General features: G+C 40.8%; 2 protein-coding genes across 6 annotated transcripts in view; both read right to left on the reverse strand.

The window, feature by feature from the left end:
- Window positions 1-6,704: 6,704 nt before the first annotated feature.
- Window positions 6,705-12,311, reverse strand: npas4l (neuronal PAS domain protein 4 like). 5 transcript variants are annotated; one of them, XM_079687924.1, is made up of 10 exons: window positions 12,196-12,311; window positions 11,968-12,074; window positions 10,757-10,920; window positions 10,430-10,575; window positions 10,245-10,344; window positions 9,656-9,920; window positions 9,449-9,558; window positions 8,916-9,051; window positions 7,589-8,817; window positions 6,705-7,481 (listed from the first exon to the last, which is right to left on the reverse strand). In XM_079687924.1, the coding sequence occupies exons 2-10, from the start codon at window positions 12,066-12,068 to the stop codon at window positions 7,453-7,455; spliced, it is 2,280 nt and encodes a 759-aa protein (XP_079544050.1). In that variant the 5' UTR covers window positions 12,069-12,074; window positions 12,196-12,311; the 3' UTR covers window positions 6,705-7,452. The 5 variants fall into 5 exon arrangements, with proteins under 5 accessions (XP_079544050.1, XP_079544053.1, XP_079544049.1 ...); XM_079687927.1 differs by having other exon boundaries at window positions 11,968-12,005; window positions 12,196-12,260; XM_079687923.1 differs by having other exon boundaries at window positions 12,179-12,205.
- Window positions 12,312-18,527: 6,216 nt separating this feature from the next.
- The window catches only part of klhdc3 (kelch domain containing 3), a 29,690-nt gene continuing 23,963 nt past the window's right edge, over window positions 18,528-24,254 (reverse strand). The window contains exons 10-11 of the mRNA XM_079691031.1: window positions 23,692-23,770; window positions 18,528-21,501 (exon numbers count right to left, since the gene is read on the reverse strand). Coding sequence (XP_079547157.1) covers window positions 21,435-21,501; window positions 23,692-23,770 — 146 coding nt within the window. The 3' untranslated portion in view covers window positions 18,528-21,434. The remainder of the gene's footprint in view (window positions 21,502-23,691; window positions 23,771-24,254) is intronic.

Consider the following 24,254-nt stretch of genomic DNA (forward strand, 5'->3'; position numbering starts at 1 on the left):
CATTGTACAATGATCTCGTTGGATCGCTTTGTACGTTTACAAAGGCAATTTGAGTATGTCATTCACTGCCACACGACACATGTTTTTCCCACAAACCAACAGAAAACAATGTTAATACCCCACACATGAATGTGTGTCGTCTTTGCTTTGTTGCTCATTGTAAGAGTTATGAAAAAATGAAATAGTGTCATTGAGTCGTGCTGGGACACCTGGGTACTCATATTTCTACATCACTGCTTTTATTTATTTCAAGCAGCGTCTCACTTCACCCACACATTGACCCCCCGGTTGGGTATATTTTTTTATATTATAAGAGTTTTTTTCTTGTTTCTAGGGTTATTCCAACTTTTCTTCCTGCTTGATTTGAATTACCGTCGAGAGGTAGTGTTTCCTCTGTAGTTGAGAGACTTCTGCCCCTGCTGCGTTAACTGTCATTTTGATTTGTCAGAACCGTATGATATTATTCAGAAGGATTCATATTTTCATATCATATGTGTTAATAACCAAGTCTTCCAAGTGTCCTGTGGAGAATGTTTTATTCAGAAATGCAACTTTCTTCCTTCTCTGTAACTTGACGCAATATCTAAACTCTGCTGTTGATGAAAAAAAAAGTCTAAATGTGAAGATTAAACGTTTCTCTGAGAGTCAAAAGGAAAGATTGAGAGGCATCTCTGTTGTGCATGAGCTGAGGCCTTGTGCCCTTTAAGTGAGTTGCATTGACAGAATTATCAATGAGGGCTAAACCCAAGCTAACTGAGCGTTGAAAGGGTCTGATGATATGTTGTGAATTTTAAACAAGCATCCATTCAGCCCACACACACAGTCACACAGAAGAAGAAAAAAAGGCAGTTTAATTTTACACTCCTGTCAGTCGAGTAATATTGAATCCAGTAACAATGACTCATGGAGTGCTTTAAAACAAAAACCAAGGCAGACAACAGCCACATGAAAGGTTACAACACAGTGGATAAAAGTGCATTCCAAAGTGGGTTCGAGCTGAAAGCAAATTGTTGTAAAGGCAACAGCATAACCTTTATCAATTACGCATCTAAAACATGGCAGTGTTTCTGTCAACCTGATGAATGTAAGTCCAGTATTTATTCTATTTTTTTCCTTTCTTTAGTCTCTACCAACTCTGGCTATTTAGCTACAAAATGTGTTTTTTGGTATGCAGGGTATGTTGAGTCTGAGGTCGGAGATTTCAATGCCAGGAGAACAAGATGTATTTTAACCTGGCTAGAAAGCCATATAGAGTCAAAAGTTGTATTCAGAGTTTCTGTTTGAAATCATTGATTAACAAAAAAAAGCGCTTTCACCCATCAACTCCTTTAGAAAGTCACTATTCTTGCAAAATTCCCATGAACCTCTGAGAGAACTGAGCTTCTCTTCGGAGGAAGAAAGTCTTTAGAGGGCGATTGATTTGTTGGCTTTTCCTGACAGTAGCCTATGTGATTGATACGGTTTCTCAGCCAGAGGTAATACACTATATGCAACTAACCATAACCCTCCCCAACCCTTAATCACCCTACCACACAAGTCTTCCCAATTACAGCAGCATACATTTTAGTTTGACACATTACATATTTGTAATGAACAAAAGGCGAGGGTATACCACCAAGCTAATAGAACACTGATACATTGTTACTAGATTTGGATTAAAAAAACATATAATTTTTTTAAAGTTAGCAGTTAGCAGTTACTGGCAGAAGTAACAATCCCAGTTGTGGATTCTGCACCTGGATAGGACCATTGTTTACACACACTATAGATAATTTGTACGAGGTTTGGTATAATAGTTACTTTCAAATCAATAGCAGTGTACTGTACGTGGAGGCATTAACTGTATGGCTACTATATTATTTTATGTAAAGTAATGTCACAGAATACCTCACACAATGTGAGTCAAAACTACTGTGGGATGTTGTTTTTCGTTTTATTTCTTTATCCTTCATGCAGCATCTCAGATCACCCACACACTGAGTTCATTTTGCCTAGCTGTGAAACCAAACCACAAGAGTTTGTCTTGTCCTTAGAGTTATTCAAAGTATTCCTCATGGTTAGTTTGAAGTAGACGTTGCCTTTGTAGTGGAAAGACTCCTACTCCCGCTGTATTTACTGCCAGTCCACTTTGTCAGAAGAGTATGATATTGTACACAGCACAAGCCTTATTTGCAGCAACAGTGTAACTTTTTGCTTAAAAGGCCATGAAACACCAAGCTGAATATTTTTTTCACAATGACAAGGCCCACTGGAACACGGAGGCAGCGTTTTCAAACCAATGTGGTGCTAAAGATAGCTTAGCTAGCTAGCTGCTGATAAATCTGCCAGTAAGTTGTCTTTTCAGCCTCATAAAGTGACATTCAGCTTTAGAAATTAGGAGGTGCTTTTGTTTACCTTATTCTGAGAGCACAGTGCCATTCTTTCAAATATTACTAAAACGTTCAAGTAGTTAATCTGCCCTCATTACCATTGTTAACTGCTGTGTGAGAACAAAAGGTGTATGAACGGTAGCTAAGGGAAGCAGTACTTGTCAAATGGTTAAGGGAACAAATTGGTTAATGCAATGTGAATACATATTCAGCTGTTTCCACATTAGAAAAGTGGATCATTACATTGATTTACACATTCCACCATTTAATAAGGTATTGAAACCAATTTCCAAATGGGTTATGCATCAATTGTGATTTTTTTTCATATATTTTGTGAATCTCTTTTCATTTGATTATTTTCGTTGATGGATTAATTTATATTAGCATCCAATTAATTGCTTTTTAATCATTCCAACCTCTCCGAGCCCTCCATTCATGTTTATTTATGCTGGCCCCTGCGGGATACTGCAGAAGTGGAGAGATAAACATGTATGATGAATTCCCCACATATGGACGGTATATTTAATGCACCTCTGGCTGTTCTACCGCATGCGGTTAATCACTAGCAATGACTGCCATTTTCACCAATTACTTTAAATACCTACATTACACCAACAACAGCGGCGCTCCAAAAATAAAACTGTATCATGCTGCTGTGTATTGGAATTTCAGCTCAGAGCATTGATTTTCAGAATGCTGTAGGTCGAGCCTATGGCGGGTACAAACACAATATGTAGAGAGACTTTACTCTCCCTAAACACAGTAGTATTGCTTCTGCAGGAGAAAAAAAGATAAACCCTTGTAAATCTGTTTGGAATTGCTATTAAGCACAATATTACATCCAGGCACGTATTCTCAAGTCCCCAAATGGAGAGCCTATCATTTTTTTCAATACACACGAATATCTATCATCAACAGAGGATAATGTGTTTGGCAAACCTTGACACAGTAGGATGCAATGTTTACTGTGTTTGGTGCACAGGTGCTTTGCCGTAAGCAGCAAACTCCTTCCCGAGAGAGAATGGTTAAACATAAATAAAATATTCATAAGCATGTGCACTCGAATGTAAGGCTGCCGTTTGCATTCTTCTCCCTGGTTGGCTGGCCTTTCTCTTGTGAATATCAAGGGGATGTGTTGACTCTGCATGGCCGGGATCCAGTGTTTAATCAGAGCCATTGTTTCAGGCATGGTAACAGAAGAGACCCTAAAGGAACAGGCTGCAGTCTATTTTCAGGGTCTTTTTGTTTAACCCAATTACTGTGTCAGTGTGTGCTGCCTGAGCCAACACCAGTCAGGTGATTCCTTTGAAAAGTAGGACAACAATGTTATAGAGATGCAAATGTGATGGAGTCAAAACAATTGTGGGCTGCTTTATACGCTATGAAAAAAAATAGACAACACACCAAGGATCTGCTCGTTGAGTGTTGAGAAAGAATTCAGTTAATATATCAGCTCGGGTCCCCCACATGACAGCGTGCGAGACCTTTCTAGTGACCTCGGCGACTATTGTCTGTGTCACCGCTTCCATCTGCCAAACAATCCCGGAGCATAATAGACACAACACATTCAGGCTTTCCGCGTTCTCCTCTTAAAAACAAATGTATACCTGAGATAAGCTTTCAGTAGATCCCTCTAGCCCAGTTGCAGTGACAATAAAAGCATAGAACCGGTACATAAACGAAGACACGGCAGCGCCACCTGAGGCCTTGTTGTCTAGAATCAGTGAGACTTCCAATTTGAGGTTTTTTTGCAAGTAAATTAGGTAATCATTTATGAGAAGCCACCGGTGAGGCAGTATATGAAAACCTTTCTGCTTGTGGGAGAAGCGGATTTTAAAAAGATAAATCCCATCCATGAGCTGCTCTGTTAAGCTGCCCTGATGCGCTTCTCCCTCACCATCCACCCTGCAGCCATTTACCTGAGAAAGCACAGAAAGAGCTACAGAAGTAGGGCGGATGACAGTTCTGCCGGTGTTTCTCTTTTGTCCGTTCCACTGAGCGCTATCATCTTTAGCCCCAGAGTCCCTCTCAGATCCCAGATATGAATCGTATAGCATCATCACTCACTTTCACTGGCAGACTCCTCCAGTACTTCACCAATCCTTTGAGGCATAGATTTTGTTAATTTTATCTCACTTCATCTTAATTTAATATCAGGGAGGCGGAAAGGCCACCTGTGTAATTAAAAGATACATTACACCACGTTATAGAGATAAAGTGTGTTTGTATTGCTAATTTAATTTATCTGTATACACACATGTATCTTGTTGTTTACCTTTGTCTTGAAATCTACGTGCATGTATTAACGCTTAAATGGTTTCTGTGTCCTGGGCAATACATTTATATGACAGGCTGTGTCCATGTTTAATATGGGTGTAATAACAGTGTAATTATGGTGTGATATGGGGTTAATATTGGTGTTACATGGGTGCAATATGGGTATACTAGGGGTGTGTAATCACGGTGTTATATTGGTTCTACATATTTGTAATATTGGTCTTAAAACAGTGTAATGTGGGTGTTATATTGGTGTTAAATGGGTGTAATAGGAGTCGGTTAACAGTGTAACATGGGTATAATCAGGGGTGCACATAACTGGTACGCATGCGCGGCAACAATCTGAAATGCGTACCGTCACTTGTGTCACAAAGCGCATTTGCGTACCGACATACTTCTGAAGCTTTTCCAGAAGGCGGTTAGATCACCGGACGACAGAGTCGGTCTCCGTGTGCACAGACAGGGCTGCTGTTAACGTCGGTCAGTACAACGGAATTGTGCGAAAACTACGCCAACCGGCTTCGGAGGGAGATTCCCCCCTTCACTGGAGCACTGCGCTAAAACAGCTGATCACAAAGTTCACGCTCTGTGGTCACGAAGTACTCAACTAGTACTGTGGGAGTGTTCACAGCCTGTCCAGGTGAGGAGAGGAGGTGGACGTCTGCCGTCTCCTTGGTGTGGACAAACACGTCATGCACCGAACTTGGTGTTGCCGTGCCCGGGGGGAAATATTTTCACCCTGGGTAACATTGAGTGATGCAGAAAGACTGAAGCACAGCAGATGTGGGGACTTGTTAGGAACTATATCTTCCATTGTACCCTTCAACAGAGATCACTCTTAATTAGGTCTCCATGGATAACACAAGACATCTGGACTGTTTGCTCATGAGCGAACTGAATGATGCCCTTTTTCTGCTCTCATGGGCGCACACTCACACAAACGTGCACACGCTCCTCTTCTACTTTTTTCAAGCTTGTTTAAGTAATATTACTAATAACATATAGCTGTGTTGCTGGGAGGCTGTTGGAGCTATTACTCCATCTAGTGGCGGTTTCTAATCTGCATGAGAAACACATGGGGGCTGCATGACACACTGCACCAGCTGCATGACTGTAGTGCCCCCTTTTTGTTTCCCATTCGTCCACATGGACCCTGCTTTGTCTGGCTATTCATGTATGCATTGACTGTTCTCATCTGTCAAAAGAAGTAATTGATTTCCTCTGTATACAGTTGATGTGCTCTCGTTGGTATGACCAGCCACGAGATGTAAAATCAATGAAGCACTGCACTGAGCTCGAGACGTTGCAATCTGATCAGATGCAGGGAAAGTGCACGTAAATAAATATAGTAGGCCCATTTTTTATATATAACTGTTTGAAGTACCTTTGTAGTGGAAAGACTCCTACTCCTGCTGTATTTACTGCCAGTCCACAAAACAGTATTAAATTGTACACATATGTTATACTTAAGCTGCAACAACCAATATGTCTGTTTTAAGAATGTCTCATGGTGGAACTTATATGAAATATGTTTTTCTCTGAAGCTCTGAGGAGTTTCTTGGCATTTTTTCAGGTCATTTATTTGGCTTTACAGCCTGGTTTTACTGGTTTACTAGGACCAGCCTCATATAAGAGTGTTATCATAATCCAGCAGGCAGCTATTTTCAGCAAGGGAAAACTAAGTGGCATTTAACAATCAAAAAGGCAGATATCCCTCCAAATCCCAAAACTTTTATAAAGAGAAAGTTAATATTGGGCTCACATACTCTCTATTAGAAACTACTGTATTATCTCAAAAATGCTATTTTTTACAACGTGTTGCAATATCCACAAATAGCCAAATGAATCAGTTTCTTTTTAAATGTGCTTTCAATTATTTCACTGTCTCATTTTATTAAAATGGTTCATCCTGGCCCTAACTACATGTGGTATTGTGTTATATTAGTCTAGTGGCTGCTTTACTGTTAAAGTAACGAGTTATGCTTATCATTCATTGAAATTAGTTTATGTAGACGAAGATTATTCAAATACCCTCATCATCATATCACACAACGCATATTCATTTTTCATTTGTTTTATTTACATTACACATTTCAAGCAAATTGCCGTAATAACACGGTGTACCAGTGCCGTGAAAAAACATCAGTGGAATGAATAAAAAACAGCTCAAAACTATTAAGCGAGAGTAAAAATGTTGTCAAAATAAATATAATCTAATAATGAAATTCACACTTGGATTGTGTTTAGATGTACCATTGAGGTAGGTGTAATATGTAAAAATCATCATTATCTTTTTTTATGTATTCTTAACAGCATAAAAGCATTAATGTCATAGTCATCAAGCTACAGATTTGAAGGCACCTAACTCCAATCAATAATATATATAGTCCTTTAAATCAGCATGCCTTCATATTTATAAAATTCATTTGGCAATGACATTGATAAAGTGCTCGATAGTAAATTGTGGTCACTCAGCATTAGAAGAAAAAATATATATATATATACCTCCATTTCAGCGTGTAAGCGTTGTCAGACACATTATTAAAAAGTACCTTTCTTATAAAATTTGAGACATCAGCACAACATAAAACACAGTCGACAGCAATGTGGAGAAATGAAGACAAAGCTGCAGTGTTGAAAAGCGCATGATCTACTTCAGACGCTTTTCTAAATTCAGAAAGTAGTCCTTTGAGGAAACAGTGTCCCAGCAAAGATGTCCTTTAAATGTCTTCCGTCGCATTCATCTTCGAATCCAGCCCTGACAATATGTCATACAAGTGGTAGTGCAGTAAGTCACAGACTTATTTCAGTACAGGTTTTCCTCAGTAAGTCCATCTGAAAAAAGACAGAAATAATATTAGTTCATTGTAATTTCAATATCTGTACGGTTAATAAATCAGAGTAAATCATTATTTAACTGCTGTATTGTAGGTATAAATCACCTTGCTGAAGTGCACTCTGCATATAGTGATTGAGTTGATGCAACCCAGTGTGTTGGTCATGGCGTCCCAACTGCAAACTGTAGGGATCCATGGCAGCAAACTGCTCTGCAGGCAGGGGGTCCTCTGCGATATTTGAGGAGACACAGAGGGGCCCCTGCACCAGCTGATGGGGCTCACTCCTGCAATGCAACAGGCCCTGCTGGTAGTTGTATGGGACAACCCCAGGGCCAGACGTGGTGCTTTTTGTTGGGACCATGTCCAGGTCTTTTAAGATGCTGTCAAACACGGCGACATCCAGGACCATCTCGTGCTTCAGAGGAATGTCTGAGGGGAGAGTACAGTGCCAGTCGCAGGAGGAGGGCAGGGTGTCAGCAACTGAAGGTTGAGCCACAATTTGAAGAGGGTTCGGGCTTTGATACATGGAAAAGCTGCTGGCTAAGGAAGAAATCTGCTGAGCCAGAATACTGATCTCTTCCTGCTCCCTCTCATTGTAATGGTTAGGCTCTGTGGACGTGGGAGACTGGTTGGGGGTGAGAAGGCCAGAATGTGTGGGCAACACATGTTGAGGGACATGATGCACCTGGACCATGCCGCCCCCCTGTGGCTGCTCGAGGAGGCAAAAGTCATCTTGATGTAGAGCACAGTCCACTGAGCCTTCACACATGTCCGACACAGACAGGCAGTCTGGAACTAATCGAGCCTCGGCCGAACACGCTTGGTAATCATAGGTGGGAGACGAGGAGGGGAGCGGGGAGCGAGCGCCGAAGGCTGCCTGGTCGAAGGTGTGTTCAGTGGATGCTGGGAGGGAGTCGGTGGGGGATTGGTGACAGGTGAGCTGTGACTCTGGGTAGGAGTAATAGGAGGGAGAGCACTCAGGGGAGGACAGCAGCTGATCTGAGTATCCATGCACATCCATCAGGAGGTCACGGCTGAGTTCCTCCTGCTGCAGCGGGGAGCCGGAGGAGGCCGGGCTGTAGGGGGGGGTGTAGAGAGAAGGACTGTCACCCAGGGGAACAGGGGAGCCTTGGGAGTAAGTGCATGCCACATAGTAAACGTCTTCTTCTGACTCCCTCCTCACTTTAGCACCTGGCTCCTCACTTTCGCTATTAGACGTCCTCTGCCTTTTAAAGCATTTTGGATTGGGGCTCTGAGCGTGGGGCGCCTGCTGGGAGGAGGGCCTGAAGGCATCACTGTTGATTTTCTCCTGAAGAAATCTGGCCTCTGTTTCACTACAAGAGCAAAGCAATGTATTAGGTTGGTTGTTGAATTATAAACATTTTCATCCAACATCATCTCAGTTGTGCTGAAAAATGTAAGTTTGTCATACCTGATGATGATGTTTGTGCAGCTCACAGTCTGGCTCTCAGAGTCCTTGTTAGCTCGGATGTAGATCCAGGTCCAGGACAGATCCTTGCACTGGAGTCTGAGCACCACCTCTACCTGGAAGCCCTCGTCTGCCTGCACTGAAGGAAATAGGAAAGAGAACATTTTGGTTATTATCAAGCACACAATGAAATTAGAGCTATATCTTTACATTTCTTATTACACAAAACTTAAGAAATTGGAGACACTAACAATGCCATTTCTATGCTCATTCATTCAAACCTTCTTCGATTAATATATATGTATATGTTTCAATATAGGTTTGTAAGAAAGCTAACATGAACACCAGCAACATATACAGCAAACTCTCAATAACAACAATATAGAGTATTTTATGTTTCGAAAAGGGAGTAGGAAGAAGTGAATACTACTGTATGCTAGCTGTGTGTACATTCAGATGAGTTTGACCTGTTCTGCAAACATATTTTAAATATGGTTAAAGTGTTGTGTATGGAACTTTTTTTTCTGTAAACTTACTTAAACTTTTATGACAAGCTGCACTCGAAGAAACATCTTCAGGGTGGATGAGGCTGTACCACGATCGACTGATCATTTCTTCTGCGGAATACCCCAAAAAATACAGAACACTGAAAAACAAAAGCACGGAAAATGTTTGTTAGTCACTAATACAATAACATTTACATTGTATATCTGTTTAAAGGGGGATCTGTGAATGTACTGTACCTGTCTGACAGCTGAGTGAAAGTCATATCCAGTCTGTGCACACTGTTGAAGCTCTGACAGAAGCTAGAGTCACAGCTCTTTAGGCGGTCGACGGTTGGGGTGCAGAGGGCCACAAACAGAGGCTGGCTGGTGGGACAGGCTGAAGAGGAGGAAGGGTAAGGCTGAGGGACAGACTGGAAGCTCCCTCTCACCAGCATGGAGCAGCAGCTGCCATGCTGCAGCTTGAAGGCCTTGGAGGTTTGCATACAACATATAAAGCTCCTCTCTGAAGAAAGATGCAAGGAAAGGATTTTTAGAGATTGTACCAGAATTAAATGATTAAACATCCCCAAGCATTTGGAGGAAATTTGGCAAGCAAAGAATTAGATAGATAGATAGATAGATAGATAGATAGATAGATAGATAGATAGATAGATAGATAGATAGATAGATAGATAGATAGATAGATAGATAGATAGATAGATAGATAGATAGATAGATACTTTATTGATCCCAATTTGGTAAATTATTTCGTTACAGAAGCAGCAGTGTGTTTAGACATTTAAAAAAATCAATACTGAAGAAAACATATCAAAGCCTTAAAAGTTACCTGTGGATGAGTTGCTGTCAATGTCCAGGTTAGATTTAACAACATGAATGTCAGAGGGTTCAACCATGTCATACAAAGTGTCTCCTTGGAGCACATCTATCTGAAAAAAAAGTTTTCACCATTAGATACAACACAAAGAAATATAGATTCAACTAAAGTATCAAAAGATGTCCGAATTGACTTACCATTGAAAGACCGAGATATTCAGATGCATTTTGTGATACGTAGACCAGACTCCCCTTTGCAGTAGTGACCAGGATGAAGCCGTGCATAGCTGGAAGGAAGGCCTCGTGTGGCACCGAGCAGTGTGATCTCACTCCAGCTGGGAGTCCTGAGGGAGAGAGGAGTGAGTTCAGCCTTGGATACACTCCATGCATCTCTGCAGGTTGTCACAGATTATCTTTGAAATGGTCCCTGCAGCACTGCAAACTTTTACTTTGACAGCGACGCAGGCTGAATGCAGATGAAGAGGCTTAAAGACATAAAAGAATGACTGAAGTGTGAAAACTCACCCTGGAGGAGAACAGACTTCCGGATGTAGGCACAGATGGCGGCCATGGAGTGTAAGTAGGAGAGACGCTCCTGGTCCTCCTGGGTGATGGGCAGCAGAGCGCGCATGTTCCTGATCTCATGATTGATTTGGTCCCGTCGGGCTTTGGACGCTCCTTTGGTGGATCTGTGAGGGACCATGGTTCACTGAGGTCAGAGGTGTGAAGAGAAACTGAGGAAAACTAAAGCTGAGGAGCCAAAGTTTATTCTACTGCCAAACTTGCATTTCATAAAAAACTGTCTCCCCAAAGAGAAAAGCAAATCAAAAGTTATTGAGCTTGGTGTCTCTTCCACAGGGGTTCCTATGGAAACTGCTGCTGTGTCTCAGTCGAGTGTGTCTGTGTGATCAGTATCTGTCTGGGTCCATCCAGAGAGAGCCTGGGGCTTTTATAGCTGCCAGACCTCAGCGTGGGCGTCGCACACAAAAGAGAGGCTGGGCTTCAGTGCTGCCTTCACTGCCTCAGAGAGTGGGTGTCCTCAGAGCGGGCGTCATAAACACACAGAAACGCCACAGATGGAATCCAATCAGTTTGTCTCCCAGCACCCTAATAATAATAATAATAATAATGATCAAACAAAATGATGTCATTGATAGCCTCATTTGGATTTTGTTTGAAAGATACTTGAGATACTTGTTTGAGAGATAGGTAGATAGATTTAAAGTAAGGATTATAAAACCCCAATTAAATTCACAAGCACGTTTTTAAATCCCAGTTTAATTCTAGAAATCCTTTATTAAAATGTTATTGATATTTTGTATTTGTATTCCACGCAATTGTTCATTTTAGAGTCATTTGCACATGTTTATAGGTAAACTTAACAAATAACAAAAAGTTACAAATAGACAAAAGCAATACAATACATCTATTACGAGGTGATTTATCAATGCTGGTGGTGTTCTCCAGGCTGATTCTGCATTCTTACCTTATCCAACCCATTGGGATTCAAATGCACTAACAGCATCATCTTGTTGCATTACTTTGCATCACATTAAAAGTAACCAGTCTGCAGACAGGAGAAAACGGGATTAAATGCTCCCCGCGGTGCACGCGCAGCAGGCAGCAGCAGGGTCTTAATTTTCCTAACATCCATGTCTCGATTTTAGCCACTAGAGGACGTGGAGCACAGAGAAAGTGTTGGAGAAAGAAAGAGGAGGAGGAGGAGAGTCACTGACCTGAACCTCCTGCAGAAGGAGCTGCGCTGATCCGCGTGCTGAGGATGAGAGGTGCACGGGGAAGTGACATGACATTTGCACGTGTTGCACCAAATAGTCATTTTAAACTAAGGGTAAACACATACAAAAAGTTAAAACATGTACATTTTATTTGGAGATTATCCATAAAGAAACACACACTTTAAGTAAAAGCTGATAAAATAATGCTGACCAAGGATAACATCTTACCTGCAGGCTCAGGTATGGAGGATGAGTTTCGAGTCACCGTGCGCGTCCCTCCATTTATAGCCCCAAACCCGACCAACCATCCAGCCTGGCAGAGGAAAATAACCACACAACGGGGTAATATTGCTTGTTGTGACCTATGGTTGTGACGCGGTGACAAACGATGGAGGAGGGTTATATTTAGTGAAGTGAGTGCTATAAATAGGCGTTGGATGAGACGCAGTAGCCCACCTCATTAAAGCTAGTCATTAATTAGGAATTATAAACGTGATGTTGCACGTGCGTAGATGGTGAAATATTGCCACTGTGTGCTCGTGTTGGCTCGTAATGAGTAGAATAGGTGTTATATATAGGCCAGGTAATGAGTGATATAATATTAATTGAGTGATCAACTTGCTCCGATTCTCAGAAGAAAAAAAAGGCAGTTTCGTTTATTGAGAAAAGTTGGGCGTTTTCCAGATAAACAGTCAGAGTCGTATTCTACAAGTTGTAGGCTATAGTAGGTATTACATATTCATTAGTTTATCTGTCGTCACCTTTTAATAGCGGATAGCTTGCTCCTCCACAATAACTTTTTCATTTTTCAAAATAACAAACATTAATAGGGGGTGAGGTTATTTAGAGATTCTGAAAAAAACAAAATAAAGTGGCAACAGATAAACCCACAAGTATCGTTTATTCTTATTGCAACAGAAGGCATTAAACGTTATTTCAGCTAACATAAAACCTGACACAGTGGGACTAATTCATAAAACGCTGTTTGAAAAATGTTTTCAAAACAGCCTTTACACTTTGAAAATGCTCCATTAAAAGTACAATTCAAGAATTTAAAATATTTTTTGCATACAAATGACATCATGTGTATGCTATATTGCCCACAATGCAATATGATTGTTAATGGATGAATTTGTTAGCAGCTTGAGGACTCTATATTCAGTTTTTATACCTCATTGGTTTTCAACCTAGGGGTCGGAGCCAAAAGGGTCTCAAGATACGTCTGAGTGGGCGTTGGATGATTAATGAGAGGAGAATGTAAAACAACATTGTCCAAAACATTTTATATTTCTCCGTCCAATATTTGGTTTGTGTGTGTAAAATATTTCACATTGTAACAGTACATGAAACCAGAAGTTTAGAGGGGAAATGTGTTGTTGTTGGTCTAATTAAGGCATCTCAGAGATCTAAAACCTGACATGCTTTACAAACTTTTAAATGCTTACTTAATTCTTCAAGTAGCCTACACTCATTTGCAAACAAGACTTTGTCTTATTACGCATTTACTCATTTGCATACATGTCCGGATAAAGCATGGTTTAAGAGGATTTTTTTTGTTTGTTCACATTAAATAAGGTTTGTATCACCTTGATATATGAACAAACCCCTTAGTAAAAACCTCCAGAAAACAGATTAGAATGAAACAAGAAAGTGTGGTGTGTGTGATCACTTCTTATATTCTCAGTGTATCAGAAACAACCACATTTGAGAAAACAGTCTATAGGGGTAAATAAAAAATACGATATTTTAAAGGACACATGTCATGGCCATTTCCACTGATCATAATTCCATTATTGAGGTCTACTAGAATAGATTTATATTGTGCAATTTTCCAAACTCACATTGGTTTCTCATACAGCATAAACTACGTGTATTCACTGAATTTCACTCTCTGCCTTTAACGGCTCGTTGTAGCTCCTATAGCTCCAGCCCCCACCCTCACTGTGAGCACAGTGTGCTCTGATTGGTCGGGACGTTGTGAATCGCGCTGAGCTCCGTGGAGGTGTTGTTTCCTTGTTTAGCGATACACAGCGAAACACAGCCAAACTCATCCTGAGCACACACAAACTCACAGCCGAAGTAAAAACAATAAGTGTGGCTTGATATTGAGTAAGAAAAAGGTTGATAAACGCTGTGAGAATGGGTCTGCACTGCAGAGAGAATTTCGCTGAGATCCCAACTGTCTGTTATCAGCCTGCAGCCAGGGAGGAGAAACGCCTGCACTGTGTGTGCGTGTGTGTGTGTGTGTGTGTGTGTGTGTGTGTGTGCTTGCGAGGAAGTCCGTGGATTGGTTAATTTGGACAAATCAGCCTGGTCATAGCTCTGGGCGTGGCTACTAGGTATTCAGACGTCACAATGCCCAGGAAGAACATGAGAAATCTCCAACGAGGCGTTTTGGGAAGGTCTTTTCTGTGTTCGAGTTTTACAGGGTGTACTTTGAGGGTTTTTGACTCTGCAGACCGTTCACATGCACAAAAACACACAAGGGGACAGGTAATAACTGGAAAAGCATAACATGTGTCCTTTAACTAATTTCTATCACCAGGACACTTCCTCTATTCATAACAAATATTATGGCAATTATGTTTTGTATATCCACTTTTCTAAAATTCTGTATTTGGTTATGCAAATGAGGCATAATGTCATGCTAACCTTTGGTGAATTTATGAGAAATGTAGTCGCAGATACAAATAGTAAAATAATCATTAGCATATTTTCTGGAGGTTTTCTTTCCCCATGTCTGAAATCAGAAAATACTGACTGAAATTTGTTTAGTGCATGATGAAACGCTGTTCTTGCTTGTAGTTTCTCACCTAAATCTGCTAGAGGCTACACATTGAATATGCCAATGCACCCACTCCCCTTCACATTATGAGAGTTCAGTCAGTAAAATCCAAACGAAACAATGGGAAGGTGATCATTATACAACAGCTAAGCTATTTTTCACGAGGTAATTTAAAGTTGAACACAAACAGCCTGAGTACAGCGTCAGAGTTCAAACTGCACATTCATTATCTTCCAAGTCTCAGCAGCAGAGAAAAACAGCTTGATGCATCACTGTTTAATTTCTCAACAGATTTCTGAGGCAGTCAGCTATGGCAGTTTGTCTTCAAAGGGCTTTAACTGCGTGTGTGTTAGTCACTCAATTAAACCCCTGTTGGAAAGGGAATTAAGCTACAGGTCTGGGAACGTGACGCACTGTGAGGCTTGCTCACTCACACAAAATGAGTTTCTTTCGCAGTTGATTAAGGGCATCACAAAGCATGAACAAGGCATACTGAAACATTTTACAAAAGGCTGTAACTCATCCTTCAGATGCTTTTCCATTGAAAAACACCAATTGAAGTTGCTTCTCCATGTTGATAAATTGTGACTTGTTGCTCTTTTTTCCATTTATTTGGAGTTCAATCCTCTAAGGGCTCTTGCTCCTTTAACGCCTCCTCTCTCAAATGCCCAATTTGGTGGCCTCACTTATCTGGCAGCAGAGAACTAGAACTTGAGTGAGGGAATTGCGCAGGGTTTAGGGGGGGACAAGACAAAACAAATCACTCCGAACAAATCCTCAGTCTGATTCTCAAGGGCCAGAGGGATCGTCTGAGTCCTGAGGGGAAATCAGAGAGTCATTTGGCCGAGTGTCTCCTTGCATTAGCGCCTGCATTGCTGGCCGAAGGGAGGCTCCGGGGCCAGACAGAGGGACCCAACGCAGCCCCGCTTCCTGTGTGCGGCGGGGCCAGGCGGGACAGGGTGTCTCTGCTGCCTCACTTTAAGCTGATTCTCCGTCTGTGGCCTGCACTTAACACTGCAGATAACACAGGCTTTATAGCACGGGGCTGGTGACAGACAGGAACAAACTGCCAGGCCGCTACTGAAGGCAGAGGAGAAGATTGGACCTGGGGTTCAGGGTGAGACACTTTCTAATGATGGGACCCCCAAAAGCAGCCGTACGCGTCCCATTGGGTAATCTGACAGCCAGGGGGAGTTTGGTGGCACCATGGCTTCAGAGTACCCACTGAAGGAGATGATGAGGGCTATCAGACAGGCCGGCTAGGGAAGGTTCAGCTCTCTGGATGTCAGCAGGAACTGGAATCTGCAGGGTTCAAAGGACTAGAACTATATAGCGCCTCGTACAGTACATCCAAGAGAGAGCCTTAACACATCTGGCTTGTTTTTATTTTAACAATCAATTCAGGTCTTACTCTCAGAAAACATGTTGCTTATGATGGTTTTCATGTACGTAGTGTTGCCTTTTAGTCTGACGTCCATAACCCTAAAGCCAATTTTAGCCATCGTATTTTGCAGATCCAAAATAAAAGAATGGAGAAAAATCCCAATGGGAAATATAACATACAGGACTGTCTCAGAAAATTAGAATATTGTGATAAAGTTCTTTATTTTCTGTAATGCAATTAAAAAAACAAAAATGTCATACATTCTGGATTCATTACAAATCAACTGAAATATTGCAAGCCTTTTATTATTTTAATATTGCTGATTATGGCATACAACTTAAGAAAACTCAAAAATCCTATCTCAAAAAATTAGAATAGTTCCTCAGACCAAGTAAAAAAAAAAGATTTATAACAGCAAAACACAATCAAACATTTGAAAATGTCCATTAATGCACTCAGTACTTGGTTGGGAATCCTTTTGCACGGATTACTGCATCAATGCGGCGTGGCATGGAGGCAATCAGCCTGTGGCATTGCTGAGGTGTTATGGATGCCCAGGATGCTTCAATAGCGGCCTTTAGCTCATTAGCATTGTTGGGTCTGGTGTCTTTCAGCTTCTTCTTCACAATACCCCACATATTCTCTATGGGGTTCAGGTCAGGGGAATTTGCAGGCCAATCGAGGACAGTAATGCCATGGTCAGTACACAAGTTACTGGTGGTTTTGGCACTGTAGGCAGGTGCCAGATCATGCTGGAAAATGAATTCCTCATCTCCATAGAGCTTTTCAGCAGACGGAAGCATGTAGTGCTCTAAAATCTCTTGGTACACAGCTGCATTTACTCTGGGCTTGATGAAACACAGTGGACCAACACCAGCAGCTGACATGGCTCCCCAAACCATCGCTGACTGTGGGAACTTCACACTGGATTTCAAGCAACTTGGATTTTGCTCCTCTCCAGCCTTTCTCCAGACTCTGGCGCCTTGACTTCCAAATGAAATACAAAACTTGCTTTCGTCTGAAAAGAGGACTTTGGACCACTGTGCAACTGTCCAGTGCTTCTTTTCCTTAGCCCAAGTCAGACGCCTCTTCCGTTGTCTTGAGTTCAGAAGTGGCTTGACCATGGGAATACGGCTATTGTAGCCCATTTCCCGGACACGTCTGTGAACAGTGACTTTTGATACCTGGACTCCAGCTTCAGTCCACTGTCTTTGAAGCTCCCCAAAATTCTGGAAGCGACTCTTCTTCACAATGCTGTTAAGGCTGCGGTCATCTCTCTTGGTTGTGCAGCGTTTCCTGCCACATTTCCCCCTTCCAACAGACTTTTTGTGGATGTGCTTTGAAACTGCACTCTGTGAACAGCTTGCTCTTTGAGACATTTCTTTTTGTGTCTTACCCTCCTGATGGAGGGTGTCAATGACGGTCCTCTGGACAGCAGTCAGATCAGCAGTCTTCCCCATACTTGTGATTTAGTTTACTGAACCAAGCTGAGTGTTTTTCAAGGCTCAGGAAACCCTTGCAGGTGTTTCGAGTTAATTAGACGATTCAAGTGATTCGTTGAACACCCTACTAGTATACTTTTTCATGATATTCTAATATTTAGAGATAGGATATTTGAGTTTTCTTAAGCTGTATGCCATAATCAGCAATATTAAAATAATAAAAGGCTTGCAATATTTCAGTTGATTTGTAATGAATCCAGAATGTATGACATTTTTGTTTTTTTAATTGCATTACAGAAAATAAAGAACTTTATCACAATATTCTAATTTTCTGAGACAGTCCTGTATGCAGCTCATTTGAAGGAATGGTCATTCGTACATCAATTACTTTTTCCAGTGTTTCCTTCGAATAATGGCGGGACATTTTTCTTTTATGCCCATGTATTCACGATGAACGAAAGATCAAAACACATATAAAAGTAAAGTAAAGGAATTAAAGTAAAACTTCATCAAAATGTCCATTCAACAACTCACATAAGGTGTGCGGTATAACTTCACAAAGAAAATGCATTTTTGCTCAAACCTTAGTTGTGTGAGAGGGAACAGATGTTTTAGTGTTGCTGTTTTTAAACGATTCCCACTAAAATTCATCAAAACTTTTCAATTTCTGAATTCTTTGTAGGAACAAGAGAAGATCAAAATGTCCTTCATAAATTCAAGAGAACACTGGGTGAGTAAGTGATGTAAAAACGTTCATATTGGGGTGAAGTATTACTGTAATTAAATATCGGGTTGTTTGTGTCTGCAGTTTGACACAACATGAAGTCTATATCAGAACCCAAAATATGTGATTTTACACATACAGTATATCACATATATTAGGAAATCAACATTTAGCTCAACAAGTTCTGATAACAGACTCAAGAGACTGAAAGTATAACAACAAATGTTAACTCAAATTGTCTCAGATTTATTATTGATACAGTAATAAAGTATATTGCACAGGAAGTCCTGACCACCCTTGACAGCCCCCTCAGAAAAGCAAAGAATAAAATAAAAACAATAAGCATAGGGTGCCTGTGTTTACAATTGTAAAATGACTCCAAATTCACTTCATACTTTGTTGTTTTTTTACCCCTAAATGAAGAATACACTCCTTGGTATAAAATCTGTTCCGTTATTTATTGGAAAATAATTACAGAGCACACTGAATAACTTTACGGTGTTGGTCATAACGTGATAATACACTTTTCTAGATGGCAACCGCTGTATTGGTGAAGCAAAGGACCCCCTGCCAAGTTTGATCATACATTTGCTAAAGCATCCCCCCAAAGTGTACTGAAAAAACACAACTGCCTTTAAAATGTAATAGGCATACATCCCAAACACTTGTCATGAGCATTGCCTGACCGGAGGTAAGTGAGTGACTGAGGATATTAGTTGTGCAGGTATTTTATTTTTGACCGATGTCCACATTATCAGTTAATATTTACTTCCTGTTAAATTCCTGAAGAGTTCTTGACTGAAAATACCAAACCCATAATCTTCAAATGCAACAAGGACCCAAATCCTTAAAATAGGTTGACTTCCACACCACACATTTAAAAATAAAATATAATCAGTTTTGCCATCAGGTGTTAAATTAACACCAGTTAGCCTCCCTGTGCTTTTACTGCATTAGCTGTTGTATAGTCCAAGTATCTGGGGTACTCAGGAATATCCAGTGTGTGATATGTCCATGAGCAGTTTACAGGGCATAAGACTGAGTCACATTGGCACCACCGGTCTATAAATACAATTCAGACCGGGTTTGGGCAGGCAAATGTCTCAAACTAGGCAAAAAGCAGCATCGACATGTCTCCTCTCTGTAAGGCCTGACATGCCACGGTTGGCTTTAGTGCAGTTATCTGGTGACTTTGACCTGCTTTAAGATTGTTTACACTGCTTTACATGAAATACACTGATTTGTAAACATTTACCGTGGAGGTCAGTGTTATCCAATCCTGATGTCTGGGACCAAACAGGCTGCAGGGTTTCATTCTGACCAGCTATCAGAGGCTGATTACAGATTACATTTAACCCTCAGAACAAGCAGAAAACACAGAGTCAAGAACAGCATGACTGAAGGGCACTGTGTGTGGTAACAGTTCCGATTCACTCCAAAATAAACTGGCAGCATAAATGTTACTATTTTGCCTATATATTCATAGTCACCAAGTCATTCATTTCAATGCATGCTGTACTGTTTATTATTCCTTATTTATAAGATTCAAAAGGATGAGTCTGGTGATATTCTGTATCTTTCAACACACAAAAAGACCAAAACCAACAAATAATTATGTAAACTTTTTGTGTAAAATTACTTTCCAAAGGCTGATTTTCCATAGAAATGAACATTGCCAGTTAACTTTGTCAATCTTAAATACACCCTTCTGATGCCTTAGTACTTGCAAGGGCACCAAATCCTCAACTGAAAGGAGTCCTTACATTTTGTTATTTAAAACTGTTTGAGTATAACTGTTAAAACAACATTACCCAGCTGCTTGAGGAAATACATTAATTCCAAGTTGGTGCCTTTGAGTAAAAAAACAAGCAGCACATGTGGCAGGGTGGAGTTGAAACACGTCGTACACTTAGGGCTTAAGGATTGATTCGTTTGGTCTTTTTATCGGATTTGTACCTACATCAAAAACATAGAATATCACCAACCTTATCCTTTAGTGAATCAAGATAAAAAGCTTTAAAAGAAGACCACCACCAACAATCCTGTGTTTTCAAAGTTTTGATCTAAAATGTGTAATTAGAATAAAAAACACAATGTGAATAAACATCCCAAACTTAAGCTTTTCCGAGTCAATAAGCCCTTTTTGTGTCGATATCATCCGCTTGGGTTTAGCTAGGCTCATCATCGTATACTAACACATGTGCACCACTGTACTGTGATTAAACAGGTCACAAGCAGAGGATTGTCTATAAGAGGGACAACTACATTATGCATATTGGTGATCGTCTCCCTCCAAAAAGAAAAACAGAAGCAGGTGGGCTAGGATTATGTGTAGACGGGACCACATGCTTACACACATACACAGTATATATTTGCATCATGATTCCCTTCTACATTTGGCACTGAAAAACAAACTGCAGGGTGAGTCACACTCTTCCAAATTTCTTGGAAGAATGGCCACTAATGCAAACTTCCCTGTGTAAAGGCTTTTTTTTTTTGTCTGGGGGAAAGAGGATGCCTAATGTTTGAAAAGTCTTAGAGACTCAATGATACATGCTATCGAGGGAGGTAGATGGACTTGATTGTTTTACAAGGCAGATAGAGGGCTTGCTTCAGATGCCCTGAAATCACCTTTGAGACAATTAAAGCAGAAAGGTTCGTTATGACCAAGCTTCAAGGTGTACAAGCTCATCACCATCTTAGTCTCTTTATATGTGGAGCAGAAGGTTCCCCTTTTTGTCTCCTAGGGGAGATCTTTTAACATCAGGACGACAACCTCAACCAAGAGGTTGTCACTTCCTGTGCTCAGGATTAGAAGTCTAGGATTATCATAGGCTGATTGGATTTCTAGAGAAGCTAGAAAGAAGACAAACACAGGTGACAAGAATTCCTATCACACCTAACCAGTCTCTCAAAGGTTCAAAATATCCTTTGCCCGCTCACGGTGTCAAATGTATCTCAAGCAGAATAGTTTGGTCAGTCAAGAGTTTTTCACTTGGAGAATTGGGGAAATTCATCCCATACAGATTCAAATTCTACAAAAAACAGTCCGTCGGAGCTCAGGTGATTAGGAAGATAAAAGCTCAAGAGTCCGGAAACACAGTCCTGGTTCTGCTTCACATTCAGGCGGTGTCAGCCGTGGGAGGAGAGGATGGGCCTGCTGATGTTGCTGTTGGTCGTCATGGCAGCCAGTTCCCACCTGGAGAGAACAACAGGAACACTCAGAGGTGAAAAGCTACCTCCACATACTAGGTCTAGAGCTCATTCAGATGGCAGTGGCATTATCAAACCCTTACTGTGATATATCAACATGTACTATTGTTGATGAAACACACCCAAATGTAGTCAAATAAATACTTTACCAATATATCTTGTAATGTTTATGAACAAAAAAGCAGAGACAAAGTAGCATAGCATCTTTGTATTTTCTTTTTTTGGCAATGACAACAGGGTTTGGAATGAGGTGGCATTCTTGCTTGATTGAAATGTCCAAAATCTGATAACTGAAACATATTAAAAGTTTCCTTTTAATAAGATAGTAATAAAATGCCAAGACGTTTAATTAACTACATCTTGACTTTAAAAAAAATGGATGAGGTGGTTTAAATATGTTAAAAACTAACAAGGACATTTGACACATGACTTGTATAAAGAAACATTGTTGGTTTTAGTTGTGGTCTAGTTTCTCTTCATCAGTCTATACTGTAGAAACGTACACATAGAAACATGCATTTTGGATTGTAATATTGCAATAGGATAGTTATTGAGTAGTCTATGTGGGTTATTGTGTGCTGTTGTCTTTATTGGGGGGATGCTAAAACAGAAGGGCTAGGAGGCAAACACAACACATATTTGAGTCCTAACAATTATAAGACTTGTGCTAAAGTGCATACCTGTAACTATGGTGACCAAATGATCTTGCATAAGAAAAAGCTATTTATATTCAGATCAGGGAATTGCAGGTTAATTTGTGAAAGCACCCTCAAGTATTCTGGAAGGCTAAAGGCTCCAGTATACTCCAAACTAATCTCACTCATATGGATTGCTGTCGATAATGACACAGGTTTTTATAAACATTAATGTTGGAGTGTTTAGTCCTCGTCCATCCTGAGGCTTATATTAACTTCAACCATCAATGACAGTCAATCAAGCAACAGTGTGAAATTTGCTCTCCCCCCCCCCCGCCCCCCGTTTGTTGGAGTGAAGGGCTACGATGTGGACGTGGATGAGGGAAGGGCCCGCGGTAACACGAGAGCAGGGAGCAGGGGCCGAAAGCAGGGTCTACTGCTGACCTGCTGACAGGTCAGAGGTTGAGCTGCAGATTGTTATCACTGGCTCTGGTTTCACACTCACTCCCTCTCAATTGCTTTGTTCGTTTTTGTTTTGTGCGCGTGTGTGTTTGAGAGGGGAGATTGGCACTGGAGCTGGAGATGCCAGCGAGGGGCAAAGGGAGTTAACCAGAGTCCTGTGACCCCACAGAAAAACTCTCTACGGGTTACAAACACAACTGCAAAGAGGGGAGTGTGCAAGGTGGCAGTGACAGAGAGAGGGATGAGGAGCTAAGAGGAGGAATTAGTATCACGTTCCATGGGGTTCATGTAGAAGAAAAGCTCAAATGGTTCAGATGCATGTCTAATAAGTCTGTAGATTAAGGTTATTAAGTTGCATACAATGGAATGATTGTGTGAGTATCAAGAGACATTTTACTGATGTGAATAAAGGAAATTGAAGAGATAAACATGTTTTCTGTGATTATAGTCACAGTCAGTCGCAAACTTCTGAGTCTCTCTTGCAGGTTATGTGTCAAATAAATCTAACATGTCAATGTGAGTGGAAAATGATATATTATTAAATGGTAATACTTGTTTCTTTGGGCAGAAATGTTTATCTTATTCTTTTTTATTTTACACCTGCTTTTCAGTTGCAAGCAGGTACGAAGTTTAATTTAATATTTTGTAAAGTGAGAAAAACACAAATCGAGTCAAAAACCAAAAGGTTGCTTACCATTTTGAAACCACATTAGGTGACAAACATTTTGTCAGCTGGATTTGGGATATTAGGATGTACAAAAAGTGTTTTCCTTTAACATTTAAGGTCATTAATGTCAGATTCTTTTATACATGCTATTAGTTGGAGGAAGATATAATAATATACAAATTGTACACTTAGGGACTTGAAGTAAAGTCAGACAAAAGCCTGAGTAAAAGTTACCACTAGGTAAATGAAGCATAATGAGTCATAATTTGCCTCTATGAAAAACAGCCTCATTATTTTGAGAAACAGATGGGGGGCAAAAAAGGATGGGCATATAATACAAACAGCATGGATACAATAAGTCAGTTCTGTGACCAAATGGCGCTAATGTTGGAGAAGAGGATGCTCTGCTGACCTGATATCATGTGGGAGTCCTGAATGCTCCAGACTGTACTGAATAACAGCTATTTTGCATAACGTCTTCAAATTGGGTTCTGAAAAGAAAAGAGAGCATGAGTCATGACTGATCACAGACACTAATCATATTCAGAATATACATTTGAGCTGTGGGAATTCAAAATGGATCAAGGCAGGTCAGATCTAAGAATATGGAGATGAAAGGGCTTTGATTTCCTCTCCGTGGTGTAAAGATTACCATGTTCCTGTTTCTACCATACCCCAGAAAAACAGCTGAAACAGACAATGGCGTTTCATAAGGACATTAATGCCGGTATTAAAGCATCATATTACAAACTTCCTCTTGGTTATTATCAGCGTCATGGCTGCTCCACCATATGTTCAGTGGTAAACAGTGTGAAGGCACACGCGACTGGCACGTGGAGGCGTGTGCCACAGGGGATGCCACCGGGTACTGCCAGCCCCAACCGGGCCCTGTGTAAACCCACCTACACACACTGTGTCACCACAGCATCACAGGCTACCCAAGTGCAGACAGGAAATGGCTATATTTGGTAGTGC

This window comes from Notothenia rossii (assembly GCF_949606895.1).
Source record: "Notothenia rossii genome assembly, chromosome: 6".
Taxonomy (NCBI): Eukaryota; Metazoa; Chordata; class Actinopteri; order Perciformes; family Nototheniidae; genus Notothenia; species Notothenia rossii.